Raw genomic sequence first — 17749 nt, forward strand, 5'->3', positions numbered from 1 at the left:
TAATATGTCAGATGATTTATTGGAAGCCCATCTAAAGATGTCATATCTGAGATATGAATTACTACAACAGGGCCCTTGGCACAAGGATCCCTGAAGGAAACATATCTATTGAGAATGGAAATAGTCACTCAAACAGCCTGGTCTCAGGAGAAAGATACTCTGTCAGGTCTGATGATGGGGCCCACAGCTAAGTCTACAAGCATGCATTTCCCAGCTTTTGTTTCCTCTTCTCTTTTCTTCTTCTTTGCCTGTCCTCACCACTATGCATCCTAGGCTGGCCAGGCGTTCACTCTATAGACCAGAACAATAGCCAAGGAAGGCAGTAAGGGAAGCACTGAGCATCTTTCAATCCAGCCTTGCATCTCTAACATCTTGGAAACTGAAGTGTCAAGATGTGAGTTGACAGCCTGTGTTGTCAGTTGTTGCTGCTGATGCCTTGACTCCTCTCTGCTACTCTGTTTCTTTCTCTGTAGCATCAGGAATCACACTCTCTTAATTAGATTCATCTTTTTCTATTCTTATGGGGGGGCAGTATTCTGGCAGAAATCTGCCTATCTCTTCCTCCCAAGTGCTCGGATTAAAGGAACCATCCAGACAAACTGTTTCCCCTTCCATACAAGTTCTATCACTGCTACAGGGAAAAGAGACACTTAGAATTTCAATCTTCCAAGTTTTAGGCAAAACTCTAAATATATTCATTTATAAATTCACTAGTCAGATCTTAAGGTTGTGAGTTCTGGGGGCAGAATTTGTCTGGCCACTCAGGAATAGCATTTGGTTCTACCTTTTAGATGGGAAACTTCCAGGGCAATGGGTAAAAGCTGAGATAGGGAAAGTCCCTGCAGCAGGGGAACTAGTATTCCCTCCCTCCCTCCTTCCCTCCCTTCGTCCTTCCTTCCTTCCCTGTCTCCCTCCCTCCCTCCTCCCTCCTCCCCTCCCTCCTATCCTCCCTCCCTCCTTCCTTCCTCTCTTCCTTAGCCAGTGGTTGACAGCACCTTCTGCCTAGCTTGTAATGAAATGGAAAAACTGAGTGGCTAGTATACAAGATGATGCTTCATTTCCATCCCCACTGGAGGTGCTTCCTGTACTCGCACTTTTTCCTGGGTCTTAGAAAGGGGTTCAAGCACACTCAACTTCATCAGAATTGAGAAACAAGCAGGGGAACATCTTTAATTTGTCTGGCATACCCTGCAGTTAGACCCATTTTTACCTAGGGAATGCTGGCTACCAGACAGAGCAAAGACTGGAGAAACAGAGCCCTTAGCCATTTTCTTCTGCATCTTATTTAATATTGGTGTTCTTTCTCGCTATGAAACGCCACTGCCATGCTTAGTCCCTGGAAGTTTCCTTAAGCCTGGAAAATACTTGATACAAAGCAATGGGTTTCTCTTTCCTCAAGTAGAACAAAAGATATCCGCAGTAACAGTGGTCTCTGTTTCTGAGAAACAGATACAGCCTGGGTGACCCTGTGTCCTGTGTTTTGCCCTGGTTGCCTGGAGCAGTTGCCTTAGTCTCTTGTGTCTCCATTTCTCAGGTTGCGCTCAACATCCAACTCCTAGAATAGCTTATGGCAAAAACATGAAGACCAATCAGCTAGCAGAAATAAACGACTCTGAAGAGGAAAATTCCAAAATTAGAAGACAGAGTGGCACAGGGAATATTCTGGAAGACAGGCTCTCCGGTGCTGCCCAAGTTACTGAATTGCTTTATGAATTTTACTCTGTTTCTCTTGGTTCTAGGCTACCTGCTTGTGAAAATGCCTTTGAGAGATATTTCATGTGGTTTTCTGCATGTTTGTAAAGAGAACATTTAAGAAAATTATAGATATACATAAACAGACAATTAAAGACCTAAAAGTCTACATTAAGACTGAAAAGTCTTTCAGTCTCTACATGTCACTCAAATGGTACAATCTCATCATCAGTAACTTGTAAAAATTATATATACATAATTACATACATCGAGGAGATAAAACATGTATGAAATATGCATATCAAGAAATATACTCAAACATACTATAGACAAGTTAAAGTAGAATTTTAACTATCTGCTTAGTTGTACACAAAAAGGCAGCAAAAGGAAAACAAGAATAATCAAGGAAAGCACAGACAAAAATTAAAATGGCAACTTGTGTTCTAACATTTTAATAATTACACTAAATGTAAACGGCCAATTTTATTTGTAGTGGCTCCAAACTAGAAACAACCAAATGGCTTTCAATCTACAAGTAGCTGAGCAAACTCTGGTAATCACATCATGAACAGAGTGCTACTCAGCAATAAAAAGAAACATACTGTTTGAATATGCAACAACTTGAACAGATCTTAGTGGTACTATTCTAGTTTTTAAAGGGTCAGTCTCCAAATGTTGCACAATGTGATTATATTTACAGAACAGTCTCTAAATGACAAAATGGAAGTTGTGAAAGGAAGTGAGTAGTTTCCAGTAGCTAGGAATGGCAGGCATTGCAGGGGTGAGTCTGATAGTGAAGTAGTAGAACAAGAGCTGCCTTTGTAATGATGGAATAATTACTCGTGAGGATTACGGTGGCACTTGCACAAATCTGCACACATGAAAAAAATCACAAAGATGCAAACATACATGGAATGGTACTGGTTATAAAACTGCATAAACCAGTGGTTAAACCTCCTGCTCCCATGGAGGATGTGAAGTAAATGAGGCATATATAGAGACCCTGCTGCTTTGCAACTTCCTGTGAACTATAGTTATTTTAAAAGCATACTTTAAAAAACTTAATCTAAACTCAATAATAAGCAGAGTTTTATATGTCTCTCCAATACAAACTTAAGAGTCACTCCAGCATACCAAGTAAGCTCTGAGCTGCAATTCTTTAGCCATGACACAGAGTTAATGCATTTCAAGCAAAAGACATGTTACCTGCAGCTCACTGGACTCATCTAACAGTATTCATTGTTGATTGTATCATTGCATAATCTAAGAAATCTGCTCCAAAAACTACATGGCTTCTGTGTCTGTGTTCTAGGCTTCATGGATTTAGCTGGGCACAGGGCGCCTCTGGGGTAAATGAACGACTAAGGTACTTCCCACAATTCCTAGACTTTCCCACATCTGTTCCCAATCCCATGTTGCTGCAGGGATGTGTAAGAAGCATCTGAATGCTGCAGTTTTGTTTGTCACACTCATTTTGAGTTTGTGACAGTATTTATTCTACCTCTGGTTATAACTGTTGTTCCCTAAGCCCAGAAGGATGGATTGTTTCATCTTCCACCATGGACCTCTCGGGGTTTCATATCATCAAGAAATCCAAGAACCATACTGCTCCATTCAGGGAGGAGTTGAAATGAGCTTTGCTAAAATGATCATGTCCATTACAGATACCCAGCCCCTGAGCTAGTCTGTTACACTGATCTCTGGGGAGCGGGACTGGCGGTGGAAGCATGGTAGGAGGGGGGACTTGATGTTGAGCTCCAGGCTGCTAAGATTGTGCCCTTGGCACTGTAACTGACTGTGGAAGGTCACTCTCTTACAGGAATCCCATAGCTTCTTATCACCCACATTCTAAATTCCTTGTCTTTTATTATTTTCAAAGAGAATCTATAAAGGAATAAACAGAAAACCATCAGTGATACAACATCGTGTTGAAAAAATGAATTTTGTTGTAAACTCTGAAGAACTGTTTGCTGATCTCAGAGGATGATAGAAGGTTTCCACAAGGGTCTCCATTCTCAGGCCTGTGCTGGAACTGAGGCAGGCATGACACAGCATGGCCCAGGCAGTTCTTGCCACAATGTGAAAAATCATCACAGTGTACCTACAAGCAGCTGCTGCATAAATGTGAGAAGGTGCACAAGGCTAAATTATGGATCAGTATAGAGTTTCCAGATATTTGACCCACCACAGAGAACTCTCATTTACTACCTGACAGCCATCTCTGTAGGGTTCCCCAGTGGTGGTATAGCCAGTTCACTGTCTACACTCTTCTACCCATTCTCTGCCTGCCCCCTCTCTAGCTGGACTAGAAACTGAGACAGATAGAGGGTTGTGATGCTGGGAAGAGCCCTTTAAGATTCTGAGGATGCTTGCCTCAGAATGGGTGGAGACAGCAATGGGATCACCAAGTATGTCTTGGTAAGCATGCTGCCCTGATCTGACCAATGAAATAATCTTATCGGTTTTCAAATGAAATGGAAACTAGGTCCAGGAAATGAAAATCACCTTGTGGATATTTTGCTAAAATTACCTGGATACAGTATGAGGTATGAGGTGGACTTCCTATGTGAATGTTGGGAGATAACTGGGAATATTGATGCCAAAGTGTTCTTAAAGCCTGCCTAGAACAGAACTGACCCAAGGGAAAGTCCTTGCTTAGAGGACAAGCCACAACTTCCAGCAGACTTTCCTGAGCCTAGAGAGCCATACATGATGACGAACTTCTCATTTTTGTTTCTCTTCATTCATTTGGGTGGCTGACAACAACTTATAATGAAATGACTCAAGAACTCCAAGTGTAGACAATAAGTCTCTCATAAGAGCAGTGTAAGATGTCAAGGAGTGATATCGGCTGACCTTCACACTAGAGCTTGTCTTCAACTACCTAGCTACTCATCATAATGTTGGAAAACAGCCACCTTATCACCAATGACCCACAGCAGTGCCCTGACTCACCTTGCCATCCCACTTTATTAGCAAAAGAACTAATATCCCGCTTCTGTGAGCAGTGGCTGCCATCTATTGGAGTTGTCAATGAGTCTGTGTAACCAAATCAGTGGTCAAATCTCAGTTCTTATCCTGCTTGGCCTATTGAGGGTGTTTGACTACCCCTATTTTGCAGCACCCAACAGGCTTCTAGGAGCTTCCACACACCTACAGCTTGGGTTAGCTAGCTCTCTCTCTCTCCCCTCTCTACCTCTATTGGTCTCATCTCCATGTATCCTCACTGCAGGCCCATGTGTGTACAAGGCATAGCTTACCACCTCTTCTCCACATGCGTGCATTCACCTGCTGGTGTTGTCTGTCCACTCCCTTGATTCAAAGCACTATTCTAAAATACATCTTGTCAAGATCTTCCGCTTAAACTTGAAAGTTCGAATTTCTAATGGTCGACATGATGTCCCCTCCTAAACGTGTGGCGTACATTTTTAAATTCACACATTTCAAACAAAGCTCCTGATTTTCAGCACAGTTCCCATGGCAGCTCATTCTGACTGTCCCTACTTTGTTTCTAACCACTCAGGACTGAATAATTTTGCATTCTCTAAGTCTGCCCTCTCTCAAACACCTCACACTTGTCACCAGATTCCATCATCTCTATCTTTAGCATCTGTCCACTGTCTGGCCATTCACATCACCATTCTGCTAGCTCTGACCAGCAGTGGTCCCCTGGGTCACTGCAGCAGACTCAGAACCAGTCTCTGCTTTTGTCCTTGACCTATTATGGTCTATTCCTGGCATAATTACCAAGGTAATTATTCTCCAGATAATCCAGGTCCCTCCTTCCTCTGCTAACCCTCAGCCCCCTACCTCCTAGTTACTCATAAAGCACCACTCTCAAGACCCCTCCAGGACACCACAGACTCAACATTAAGCCGTTATCTGTCCCCAGTAGTTCCCTGCATGCCTGTACAGCAGCCTTTTCCAGACTAGCTAATCTCCCAGTGCGCTGCTCTTCTGCCCCCCCCCCCGCCACGGGCCCCAGAAATGTTTCTTCCTGACTTCGTGCATGACAGGTCTGTCATTGACCAAGTCTAACTCATTTATTTTTCTTATTAAGTCTTCCCTCACCACACTGTCTTTCATTCCTTAGACTAAATCAAGATGTATATCATGAGAATATAATAAGCTCAGCAAGTATAAGGGAGTCCAGACTTGTTTTGCTTGTCACTCTGTTGAGCACCAGACACCACACATCACAAGCTATCAATATCTTTAATAAATTGTCCAGACCCATCCATGTTTCATACAAATTTACCGAATACCATTCCTGGCATAGCAACTGCACTGCCCAGACACACTTCTGAGTAAAACCAGTCCTGTCTGTCTTCCTCCTATCCTCACTCCTGTCAGAAATAAAAATATCTGCTGATCCTAGCTTGGCCTTCCAGCGAGCAGGTGCCTGCACAGGTATTAAGTTTGGGACCAGAAAACATACCGTTCCCCAGCAAGATGACCCACATGACAGACTTTTAAGTTCCCATCTAATTCACACACCACTACTACTGAGAAGCCCTTATCCTAAATGCTTAGAACCAGATTTTGGATACTTTTGGGATTTTGAATATTTGCATATACATAGGAAAGTGTAACTCTCACTAAGAACTTCATATTGGCAGTCAGTGTGACTCCTGAGTCAGCAGGCTCAATGGTCTTTTTGCATAGATCCTCTACACAAAGCCTGGAGATAATTTTATATAACATTTTTTAGTATATTTGTCAAGGCTGTGACCCAGGTGTCACCTGAGATAACACATGCATGTTTCTACTTGTGACATCCCATGTGCTTCCCAATTCAGATTTTGAAGAGTTTTGGATTTCCTGAAAAAGCATGTTCAGATTGCATCAATTTAGTTTCTGAACATCCAGAAACTCTCATGGCTGCTGCATTCCCTCCTGAGGGCCTACCACAGGCTGTGCTGGAGTTAACCCTTCTACAGTAGGGGATACTTGCTATTCAGGTCTGAAACGGTCAGAGCCTGTGGTGGTAGGACTCCGAGCCTATTTGTAGAAGTTAAATTGAAAGCAGAAACTCCAGGAGTAAGATAAAGGATGTGTGCAGACTGGAAAGAAACCTGAAAACAAATGGTGGTGCCATCGACATGGCTCCAGAGCAGGAAAGAAGGAAGACAGAGCAGGCCTGTGTACCCTGCCCTGACATTACCTTAAATTGAAGGGGTCTTCTGTGTTGACTTTTCCTTTCAAGCTGGGCTGGAAAGTGCAAAAGCTAAACAAAAAGAGAAAAAGTTGCATGAGCGAAGCCGCAGCCCTCCCTCCAGCTTGTTCTACACACCCTCCACCCCCATCCATGTCCTCCAAGTCCATCCTGCCCTGCAGTCCTGATCGCTGGGCAGGCCTCAGGTGCCTCTGCGGTACCCTTTGTGGGTCTCTTGCATCACCATGCTAGATCCATTAATAAGAGCAGTGGCAGAAAATAATAGTTACTGCACCGAGGGGTTTGAAGGCCCTTTCTAGGGCCCAGGCACCTTAAATTTCCATGATTGATTTGATAGCTGCTTTCACATGTTCCTGTGTATCACTGTGGGCTTGACGGTCACCTTAAGTCTTCTAGAGCGCACAGTCTGTGTTAGAGCTCACATTAGGCCACATTCACAGCCTATGCTCTCAGCTAACATTTGAATCTTACAAGCCCCCTCAAAGACCCCCAGGGAAAGACTCAGCTCCCAGGGTGTGGTTATTGGAATGTGTTAGGACACTGGGCAAATGAGAAGAAATGAAAGTCTTTGGTCATTGTTGGCCCTATTCGCTTTTTTGTCATTTTTAATTTTTTTTTTATTTTACATAGCAATACCAGTTCCCCCTCCCTCTCCTCCTCCTGCCCCCCCATGCCATTCCCCCATCCACTCCTCAGAGGGGGTAAGGCCTGTGGGACCCCAGCTGCCTCCTTTTGCTCCTCTTTATTTCTCATTTTCAAATGCTGTTAGCATGACACACTGTTTGACACCTGGCCCAGAGTGATGCAGCCGTCTGTTGAAGTCCTGGGACCTCCAACACGTGACACCAAATCAACTGTCCCCTTACAAACTGGTTATCTCAAACACACCATTAGAGTGGCAGAAAGGAGATATGCAAGGCTTTCAGATAACAGTGAGAAACCTTCATTCACACCCAGAGCAAGAGGAGCACGTGAGACATCATCATCACGTGTCTGCTCAGCGCATCCACACAACATGAGTTTTAGGAGGCAGCTGACCCTAAGCAGGTAACTCTGGCAGATACAAAAAATGTGTACCCATTTTCCTCCACTCCAGCCCCAAGCCCTGGATAGGGTAGCTGGCCTAGGATCCCTTACCAGCCAGGGCCACCAGAAAGGTGAAGCCAGAGGCTCTCCAGATCAGAGATGAGAGGACACCTGCTTCCCCTCCCCCACTTGCTCTGTTGGTGACCAGGAAGCTACCTTCTCTCTGCCTAGTTTCTCTGTGGACCTGTCTATGTCTCTGTAACTCCCGTAACAATAGAAATAAGCAACTGTGTGTAGAGGATGCAGACACAGTCTGGTGTGGCTTAGATCGGTTCATCTGTTTGGAGACGAGAAGGAACTGAAGGGCAGCATCGGGCTTCTCTTAGAGAAGGTGTTTCGGCATGCCAGTGGGAATCCATTCTTTGGAGTTCTTTCCAGTAAAACATGAAATTGGAATGACTATAACTGGCAGCTGGAATCCAAAAGAGAGATTAAGCCAAAAGAAAAAAAAATGACTTGGAAAATTAGGAAATACAGCCAAAATTTTCTGGAAGGTTCATTAAAGAGCCTATGTCAGCACGGCTTTCTCCCCTCAGTCACTATTGCCCCATTGCCACAGAGATGAGGCTTCTCTGGTGTTTTTGTATTTAGTTTCAAAAGTCAGGAAGTTCTTTGGTGGGAGATATCATCCTATAAATATATTTCTCTTATTGGTTGATGAGTAAAGCACTGTTGGCCAACAGGAAAGCAAGATAGGTGGGTGGGACTAGGAAACTAGGAGGAGAAAGGAAGTAGTAGGGAGAAGATCCAAGATGGAAGACAGGGAGAAGAAAGCCAGCCCCTCTCTCCGGTAAGATAAGACCATGTGGAAGTACTTAGATTAATAGAAATGGGTTAAAATTTAAGACAGAGTTAGCCAATAAGAAACTAGTAACTGTCCAACAAAATTATATCTAATACAGTGTCTCTGTGTGTTATTTGGGGCTGGCAAGGTGGTGGGACCAGACTGAAGGGAAAAACCTACTCGTAACAGTTCTTCCTTGTACCTCACCTAAATTCTGCTAGCGAGGGGTTGGGAACCTTTTCTCAAGAATAGAGCTGGGAACTCTCCATTTCTCTGCCCAGGGTTTAGGATGGGTTTCTTGGAAACAAGAATTTGTCAGGCCCTTACCTTTTAGAGGCTTTACTCCGGTCATTGTTGTAGAAGACAAGGAGCTTGGAATACCCATTTTGGAAAAAGATCTCCAGGGCAATATCCTATAAAGAGAAGCTGCTGTCATTACAAATAATAACTGCTGGAATGGAAGTGTTTGTGGGTGAAAGATCAGGTGGCAGTTTGCCATGTGGATTCCTGTGGTAGAAACCCCCTGTGGTTAGCGCAGACCTCTTTCTAGATGTGAAGACTTTGGTGGTGGGTGAGTGGGGTTCCAATGGATGGTGAAGCAGGGGTGTGACCACAGAAAATAACCTGCAGATGAGGCAGGAAGTGAAGGCTTCCTTTGCAGGATGGGTGAGGAGCAGACATAAAAGAGCTCTACAAAGAGAAACATTAACTACAAGAAGACAGAAGGTGGAACCCTACCCCTACCTAGAGGCTACAACTTAGCCACATCCTTAGAGTGGCAGACTGTAACTCTCCTGAGAGAACCCAGAACTGGATAAGAAAAGCTGCTCCATCAGCCACCCTGACCCTCTGAATTCCACAGTCATCCAGAAAACAATCACCTGGAAGCAATCGCTATTCCCTGGGAAAGAGGAAACCCACTCATGGTGCCACTTACTATGTACAAAACCTGTGAGGCAAGCACAGAGACCCAGGAAAGGTTTCTGTGTGTGTGACATGTGCTCAGTGCTGTATTGCAGTGTGGGAAAGGTAAGGCATGGTTGCCTATGCCTGGAGGGTGAGGTGGCCTGGAGAAGTAACCAAGGGAACCATAGTGGGTATGAAGCCCAAATCAGCCACCTTGCTGGGATCTTCATGGTGGGGATTTCTTCCATAATCTACCCCCTCACTTCCTCCTCTCCTTTTGAAAGAGCTCAGGGTCAAAAAAAAAAAAAAAAAAAAAAAAAAAAAGCAAATTCTTCAGGCAAAGTATCAACAATGGAGGAGTTAGTAGTAGAGGCTAGACCCTGGTCCCCAAAGTAGCTGGAACTCTTGAATTTACTCCCTTGAAAGGGCTCCCTGTAGGAGTCTTACATGAGGAATTAGTGTTGCACACAACTCAAATGAAGCCACAAATCCATGGAGCCCTTAGTAGGTTCTTGCGAGTCAAATAGTGTTCCTTTCTGTCCTTGGGAACTATCTCAGAGTCTGCAGAGAGGGTGAGGAATGAGCCCTGGTCTTCCTTCCTCCTACCAGGCTCTCATCCATCTGTGGCCTGAAGCTGCCTTGAAGGCCTGGGAGGCAGCCCTGCCCTTGCTAAGGTCAGACTGATGGAAGTAAGTTGGGGTGTAGGTCGCTGGTCCCCAGAGCTCTTCCTCCTATCCATGCTTCTAAACAGAATGTTCTAGGCAGAACGTGGTGCAGGAGCACATGGCTGAAGTCATTCTCTCACAGGCGCCTCCATCTGAGTTCAGCACATGAGAGGGCCTTGAAGTCGGTGGGAGCAGCCCTGGGAGGCGCATCAGAGGGGAAGTCATCGGGTCCCTAAATCACTTGGCCTAAGAGATAATGAGAAGCTCAGAGCTAGGCAAGTTCTGCGGGAGGTCTGGAAAGGGGACTGGTGACACATGTTCAGTTTTGAACCACAGGAAAGATATTGACTCCTAGCAGACCTAGTGAGCAAGAACGACCCAGAAGTCAGAGGCCTGGCTGGACAGCCTGCAGAGGCTGCCAGAGCTCCAAGTCAGTCAGGGACCAGATGATGCCCAGAGGAAAAATACTCATGGCTTCTCCACAAGAGCTTTGTGCATAGGAGCCAAGAAGGGTCATGACAGGTGTCTCTGATGATGGTTCACTTGTTATGATGAGCGAACCACCTCCTTACACCCTGGGTGACTCGGAGCCCTTCAACTAACCTGCAGGAGAAAGCGGGCGGGCCGGAGCTCTCCGAGATCCCTGTAGGCATGGCGCTGGCAGGAATAATGGTCAGAGGACCTGTCTTTGCTGCACATGTTGAAAATGAAGGGATCGCTGATGCTGCAAGGGAAATGACAAATGTGGTGCAGACATATGGACATCCACAGGAGGAGATGCTAATAGGCCCCTCCCACTCACTGCCTTCTGCAGGCCCCACAGTGTTCAGAGCTACACTGTAGCTGTGCCTCCTGTTCTGCTGTCCTCTGATGATCTGACAAGCCGAGTGCCAGAAAGCAACTCTGTTTTGCCCTTCAAGAGTAGGCTGAGTGCCAGCCTCATTGGGGTAGTCGTGTTGACCCAGGTTGCAGGAGCTGGGTGTGTGAGAACAGTTTCTGCATTCAGAAGTCTGCAAATGGATTACACCACATGTGCCCCCTCCCCACATGCCTTTCTGCTCTTCAGATGGACCACCCAGAGTCATTGGATGTGCCTGTCTGAGATGGAAGTCCACTGAATTAGAAGACACAATGTAATTACACAGACAAAAGAACTAACTGGAGTTCATTTGGTTTGCAAGTTCCAGGCTTGATTGGGGAAAGGGAGGGCCTTCTAAATTCTCCAAAGCTAGGCCTTGGAGGGCGAACCAGCATCCTACAAAAGAACAGAGCAGAGCCACATGTCACCTGAGTCCCACCTCCTGCAACATGGAAGATGTAGAAGGTAGAATGGGACCACATAGAGATCTCAGGAGGCTTTCCATCCATCAGAAGGTTCAGAATGAGCCTGCCTCCTTGAAGAAAGTGGAGAGGCCAGAGAACCTTGGATCTGTCTGAATACTTGTTCCCACACAGAAGAACATTCTATGTATTTGAGTGGCCAGTGCACCTTGAGGTGAGTAGGGGATCTATTGGCACAAAATTAACTCCCTTTTCAGACACATTCATTTCTGAAAAGCTAGGTCAGGTAGCTAGCATTTTGCATTTATTTACATTTTATTTTATCTTAAACTATGTGTGTACTATCATAAACTTTCTGACCATTCTGATAAAAATTTCCCTTTAAGATAAATGATACCTGCTCCAGTACATCAATGCTACAGAAATTCATGTCCAGGTCATAAGCCTAGAGAAACCCAAGATGAAGGAACCCTAGCCAAGATGGGGACGTGGGGGAGAAGACTGTTTCATCTCCCCCTAGTGTTAGCCCTGCAGTGAAGCCCATGAGGCCTCCATGCTATCATCTGAGGCTGAGAGGAGTTAGACTGTCACAGACCTGGTGGGAGTTTCTAATCCAGTCAGTGGCCCAGGTGCCATACTATGAAGAGCATGGGCTTTTGTGTCTAGTTGTAAGTTCCTGCAGTAAAGAGTGGGACCTGCAGTAAAGGGTGGGAGCCTGAACCCTCTGGGTAGCACCTTATACAAGTAGCTTCTAAGATGCAAACATAGGCTCCCTGCAACCCCTCCTGGCCCTTGTGAGAACAACTTCCTGCACCCTCTGCTCTGAGACACATTGCTGTAGGGCTAATCAGAGAGAAAATGTGGTTTTGGTTTTGGCAGCCTTGGTCAGGAGGCTTTAATTCAAAGCTTTTGCTGGCTGAGGCCCATTGTACATTCCCAGTACCTCTGCTGGGTCTCATCTGAGTTTCTAAATATTTCTGATGTTCAGGGGGCAACGGTGATAATTCTAACTCCCACCCTTGGCTTAAGCCAACAGCATCCAGGTCAAGGTGTGGTGGGAATGACAATCACTAATCCTTTTTGGCCCCCACAGGCCCCTGTGAGACCCACAGAAAACACCTTCTACACCTTAGGTCCTCCACAGAGCTGGTCGGCATCTCATGCTTCCCCTGAGCCCTGTGCATGTTTGCTATGTGACTGTCATACTCCCTGGCTGCTCCATACTTTCCCTCCCAGTGTTTACTTTGATCCTAAGTGAGTCTCCCCTGCACATGTGCCATGGTCCTTTCCCATTGTAAACCTGGAAAATGCTTGCCAGAGGAGATGCTTCCTGAAGCATTTTGTTACTGCATCAAGCCAGGTCCTCTTGACTCTTAAACCCAAACTCATTCAACATTGTCCTTGGAGGTATAAAGGCTCTCGCAGAATTTCCATAGAGCTCTTCCTTTCAGTTACCCCAAGCTATAGATTCCACAGTTGACATCTGTGACACATGGGCAGGCTGAGAAAGAATGTCCTGGAATACGAAAAGAGCTTTTGGGAGAAAAGAAACCACCATTTTTCTCATGCTTATAGGAAGAGCTGAGTAACCATATAGGGCAGTCATGAATCCTCAGAAAAGCAAAAGTACATCCATTGTTAAGTTCACTGACAAGTTCAAGTTGAGGTTGATCAGAGGCAGTATTCACACAGGTGTCACTGGGTGTTTTGAATAACAATTCATCTTACAATCAGCACTCAGACATCTAGGGTGAGTGGGAAGAAAGTGGCCCCTGCTCATCAATAGATGGACCTGTAGTTATAGTTAGTAAGATGCTGTTCAGAATTCTGCTTCCAGGCAGCCATCTTGACATATGAAATTGCCTGCAGTGGCCTTCGTATAATTTTTAATAGTTAAAGTAGGGAAATCCACTATGTCAGATAAATGGTAGTCATGACACTGACTGGCCTGGACTTTGACAGCTGGAGTAGGTTTCAAAATAAAATATAAATCAGTCTGCTCCTATTTGAAGTCACTCAATGTTGTCAGAATGATACTTAAAATTTATGGCTGGAATCTCCCAGGGATCGTATACTCTTCTGTGGTCTCACCTCTTTGTGTCTGTGGAGTTACCAAGCACTAAATGGATGTTTGGAAACTGCAGAATTGGATTCAACAGAGAAACGATGCCCAACATGGAAGGAGGCTGGGGCTTGATAACTGACAACTAAGGTTCTGGTGAATGACACTGTTTGGATTAGAATTGTGACTCCCTGAAGGGATATGTTGACGTCAGAATGTGACTTTATTTGAAGATGGAACGTTTATAGATGTCATCAAGTTAAAATAAATGGAATGGGCCCTAATCTGAGACCGCTGATGACCGCATAAGAGAGGAGACTGAACACTGACACACAGAGGAAGATGATGTGAATACCTGAGGAGAAGTCAGCCACTGACCTGGTTGGACATGTATGTGTACAAGCCAAGGAATTCCAAGGCCTGCCCAGACACCAGAAGCCAGGGGGAAAGGATGGCTTCTTCCCATGAGCAGCTGAGAAAATAGGTTCCTGCTGATAACTTGATCCATCCTTTTGGCTTATAAGGCTGTGTAACTATAAAATTCTGTGGTTCTCTTAGGCCCTCTCATTCTTGACAGCCCTGATGAACTAATAAAGTCACTGAACTTCCAACCACAAAGGGAGCACCATATAGCTAAGAGCCAGACCTTTTAGGGGCGTCCTCACTTCTGCAGAAGATGCCTAAGTCCAGGGATAGGGTGCTCATAGTGTTCTTGGGCATGATTGGAGATATTTTTACAGTGCATCCGCAAACCTCTTCCAAGGTCTAATGCTCAGTTGCGCTCAACTTGATGGCTTTTAGAGGAGCATTTCAGGGTTGGCTCAGCTTTATTTTTAACAGGCTTATTTATGTATCTTTTTTGGTCTCCATGGTCAAAACAAGGCCTAATCCCCATTGATCTGACATGATCTGTGAGCCTGGCTAGGAGAACTGCCTCTCTAGTAATACCAGCATTTTCCCAAGCTATACACAAGACCAGCTGGGAGTTGGGGGTGGGTGGGTAACTGTCTGCTTAACAAACATTTCCTTGGGGTGAACTAAAAATACCAAGCAGGCAATTCCCGGGAGATACCCCAAGGTAGCCAGTTGTTTCCACTCTATCTGCATTCTAGAAAAGTACATTTCCAGACAAGAAAGTCACTCTTGCCATTACAAATCAAATGCCCAACTGCTGGGCTTCTGTTCCAAGTGCAGGGATAGACAACTTGATGATTAAAACAAAGCACAGCTGATCGATAGGATCCAAGTTCAGGCGAAGCGTGAAGCAATTGGTTGTGCATGTCATTACATGGGCATGCTGAGCAACCAGAAAGAGCAGAGAGCTTCCATCAGCTCAGAAAGACCAGCCTGCCGACCCACTGTCCGTATTGATCAGTATCCATAAAACATGAGCAAGACGATGGGATGAGTGTGCCAAGTATTAATTATACTCCTCCAGCTTTGGAAAATCATCAAAGACTTGTAGCAATAGGAGAGGTTTGGGTATGAATAAAAGATGAAAATTAGCAGAGAGGAGGTCAGCGAGGATATTAAAGCAAGTTTCAACTTTAATCTAAATCGGGTGCACTGGCATGCACTCTTCTACATAGCCTTTAACTCTGGCTTCCTGACACAGCTGGAAATCATGACAATGGGGAGTTATAATTCTTACTATTGAGAGGTCAATGCTGAATTTTTTTTTCCAACATCTGAAAACAATGGTTTTCAAAGTATGGTCCCCTGTGACTAGTAGAATCAGGCTAAGCTAGGAGCTGGCAAATTTTCAGAGCCTACGTATCTACTGACTTAGAAACCAGAGAAAGGGCAGAGTTCTGAGGTCTGTGTTCTGATGATGCCTCCAGGTGACTCTGGGGTAAGCCACTTTGAAAGTCATTAGGCTAAGAAGTTACTTGGTCACCCTAGGAATCTTTGCAAACCACAATGAAAAAAACCTTTCCATCTTTTAAGAGCAAGGACCACAAGAAAACACACAACTTGACAACTTGCAAAACCCTGTCAGTTTGAATTTGAATGGTTGTCCTTCATGAGCAGAGTGGTCAGTAGGAGCTAGATAAACATTTGTTACTATAAAAAAAGCCTTAGAATTTCCTGTTGGTGATGTCTGCTGCTAGTTGGGATATAGATGGGAGATGGGAGACCCTAGTTTCTTTCCTCATTCAGTTAGTTGTTTTGTATTGTTCTCTCAAGGTAGGATTCTCACGTGTAGCCCTTGCTGGTCTCAAACGTGGAATCTTCCTGTCTCAGCCTCCTGAGTGTTGGGATAATACATGTGCCACCCCACCCGGCCTGGATGGTGGTTCAAAGGTCCTATCCAAATCTCCCCGGAAGCTGGCTTTGGAGAGCCATGGCCACAGTAGGAAGGGGAAGAAGAGGGAAGTGGACGGAGGCAGGCAGGGCTGGGAGAAATCTGCTGGAGGAAGTGGGAGAACTCACTTGGATAAGCAGTGGTGGGTGCAGTAGACATCGCCCGTGGGAGACAGAGTAAAGTTCTCACAGATGTAGAAGTGCTGCTGGCCAAAGAGCAGGATCCCTTCTGAGACCAGGTGGCCCTGCACGATCACCAGGGGGAACTTCTGCGAAACCTGGAAGAAGAGAGGGTGCTAGAGTCAGACTGTATGCATGTCAAGCTTACGAAGAACAGGCAGCCACAAGCCACTCACAGGACATTTGGAGGTGACAGTGTTTGTGGCTTGCAGAATGACAGGCTGAAATATCCCAATCATAATTCATGTGGCACCTTTATACCAAATACTCGATGTAGTTTTTAATCTAGCCAGTGACACACCACCCTGATCAAGGCATCTGGGTGACATTTAATCCCAGCACTCAAGAGGCAGAGACAGGTGGATCTCTGAGTTTGAGGCCAGCCCGGTCTACAAATCAACTTCCAGGATAGCTAGGGCTGTTACACAGATAAACTCTGTTTCAAAAGACCAATATATATATTATAATCACACCGTTTCTTCCTTCCCTTTCCTCCTTCCAAACCCTCCAATACTTCCCTTCTTGTTCTCTTTCAAGTTCAAGGCCCTTTCTGCCATTAATTGTTGTTACATGCATAGGATGTATATGTATATGTATAGACATATATATTCCTAAATACAAACCTGATCAGTGTAATGTTACTTGTATGTGTATGTTTTCAGGGCTGACCATTTGGTGTTGGTGTGCTCTTCCCGCGGAAGATTATTTCCCCTGCTCTCAGGATCCCCTACTCATCTCTCTGCCTCCTGTTTTGCAATGTTCCCCGAGCCTTATTCTGGGGAGTATTTTGTAGCTGTATTTGTTGGGACTTACTGCTGTAGTTCCTAAGTGTGTCAAAGTCCGTTCTCTTACATTAATCCCCCTAACAAGGAAAGCATTCCCCAGTTATAATGATGCAAGCTTTACTGGGGCCATTGAGTAATAGCCAATGAGTAGCTGAGCCAGGAATAAAACCCAGGTGTGCCCAAACACAAGTATAAGCCATGTAGTTCTGTCTCTGTAAAGCCAAAGCAGGTGTGGATACAGGTTGTTCAGCATCCGTGTGGGTGCTTTGCCCTGGACTGCAGCCCACACTCCTTTACTGACAGAGAGCACCTGGGGCAGGGCCATATCCCTTCCCAGTGACAACGTGCCCCTAGCAACAGGCCAACATGGAATCACGAAGTCAGGGCCCCTTTGCCTCAATTCAGAGCCCCTACTTGGGTGTGGTCAGCTGAAGCCATTACACCACAGCTGTACCAAGTCAGTCCAGATGTCTCCACCCCAAATACTTCCCGAGAGCACGTGTACACAGCATGTGCACACTTCCTGAGAACACATGCACACTTCACATGGACATCCTAGCTAGCTTTCCAGGGATTCTTCTTGTGACAATGACTCAGACTCTGGCATGAATGAATAAATGCTGAATAAAACCCCAAAGGGGCTAAGCATCCTTACAAATGCAGAACGGAAATGTAGTGAGTGTGGCCCACACCTGTACTGCTGGCCCTGAAGTATGAAGGGTCATGGGTGTCTGGTATACATTAACACAAAGACTGAATGTGGTGCACTCCTGTAAATGCCAATACTAAATTTTGAAGCAGGGATGGTGTGTGTGTGTGTGTGCGGGA

At 45.2% G+C, this 17749-nt stretch overlaps 1 protein-coding gene across 1 annotated transcript in view; it reads right to left on the minus strand.

Annotated features, from left to right (window-relative positions):
* Wdfy4 (WDFY family member 4) overlaps positions 1 to 17749 on the minus strand; it is a 232615-nt gene that overhangs the window by 51655 nt on the left and 163211 nt on the right. Inside the window, 4 exon segments of the mRNA XM_051202497.1 lie at positions 6857 to 6919; positions 9066 to 9151; positions 10913 to 11033; positions 16086 to 16234. Of these exon segments, the coding sequence (XP_051058454.1) occupies positions 6857 to 6919; positions 9066 to 9151; positions 10913 to 11033; positions 16086 to 16234 (419 nt within the window).

The sequence above is a fragment of the Phodopus roborovskii genome, unplaced genomic scaffold, assembly GCF_943737965.1.
Source record: "Phodopus roborovskii unplaced genomic scaffold, PHOROB, whole genome shotgun sequence".
NCBI lineage: Eukaryota > Metazoa > Chordata > Mammalia > Rodentia > Cricetidae > Phodopus > Phodopus roborovskii.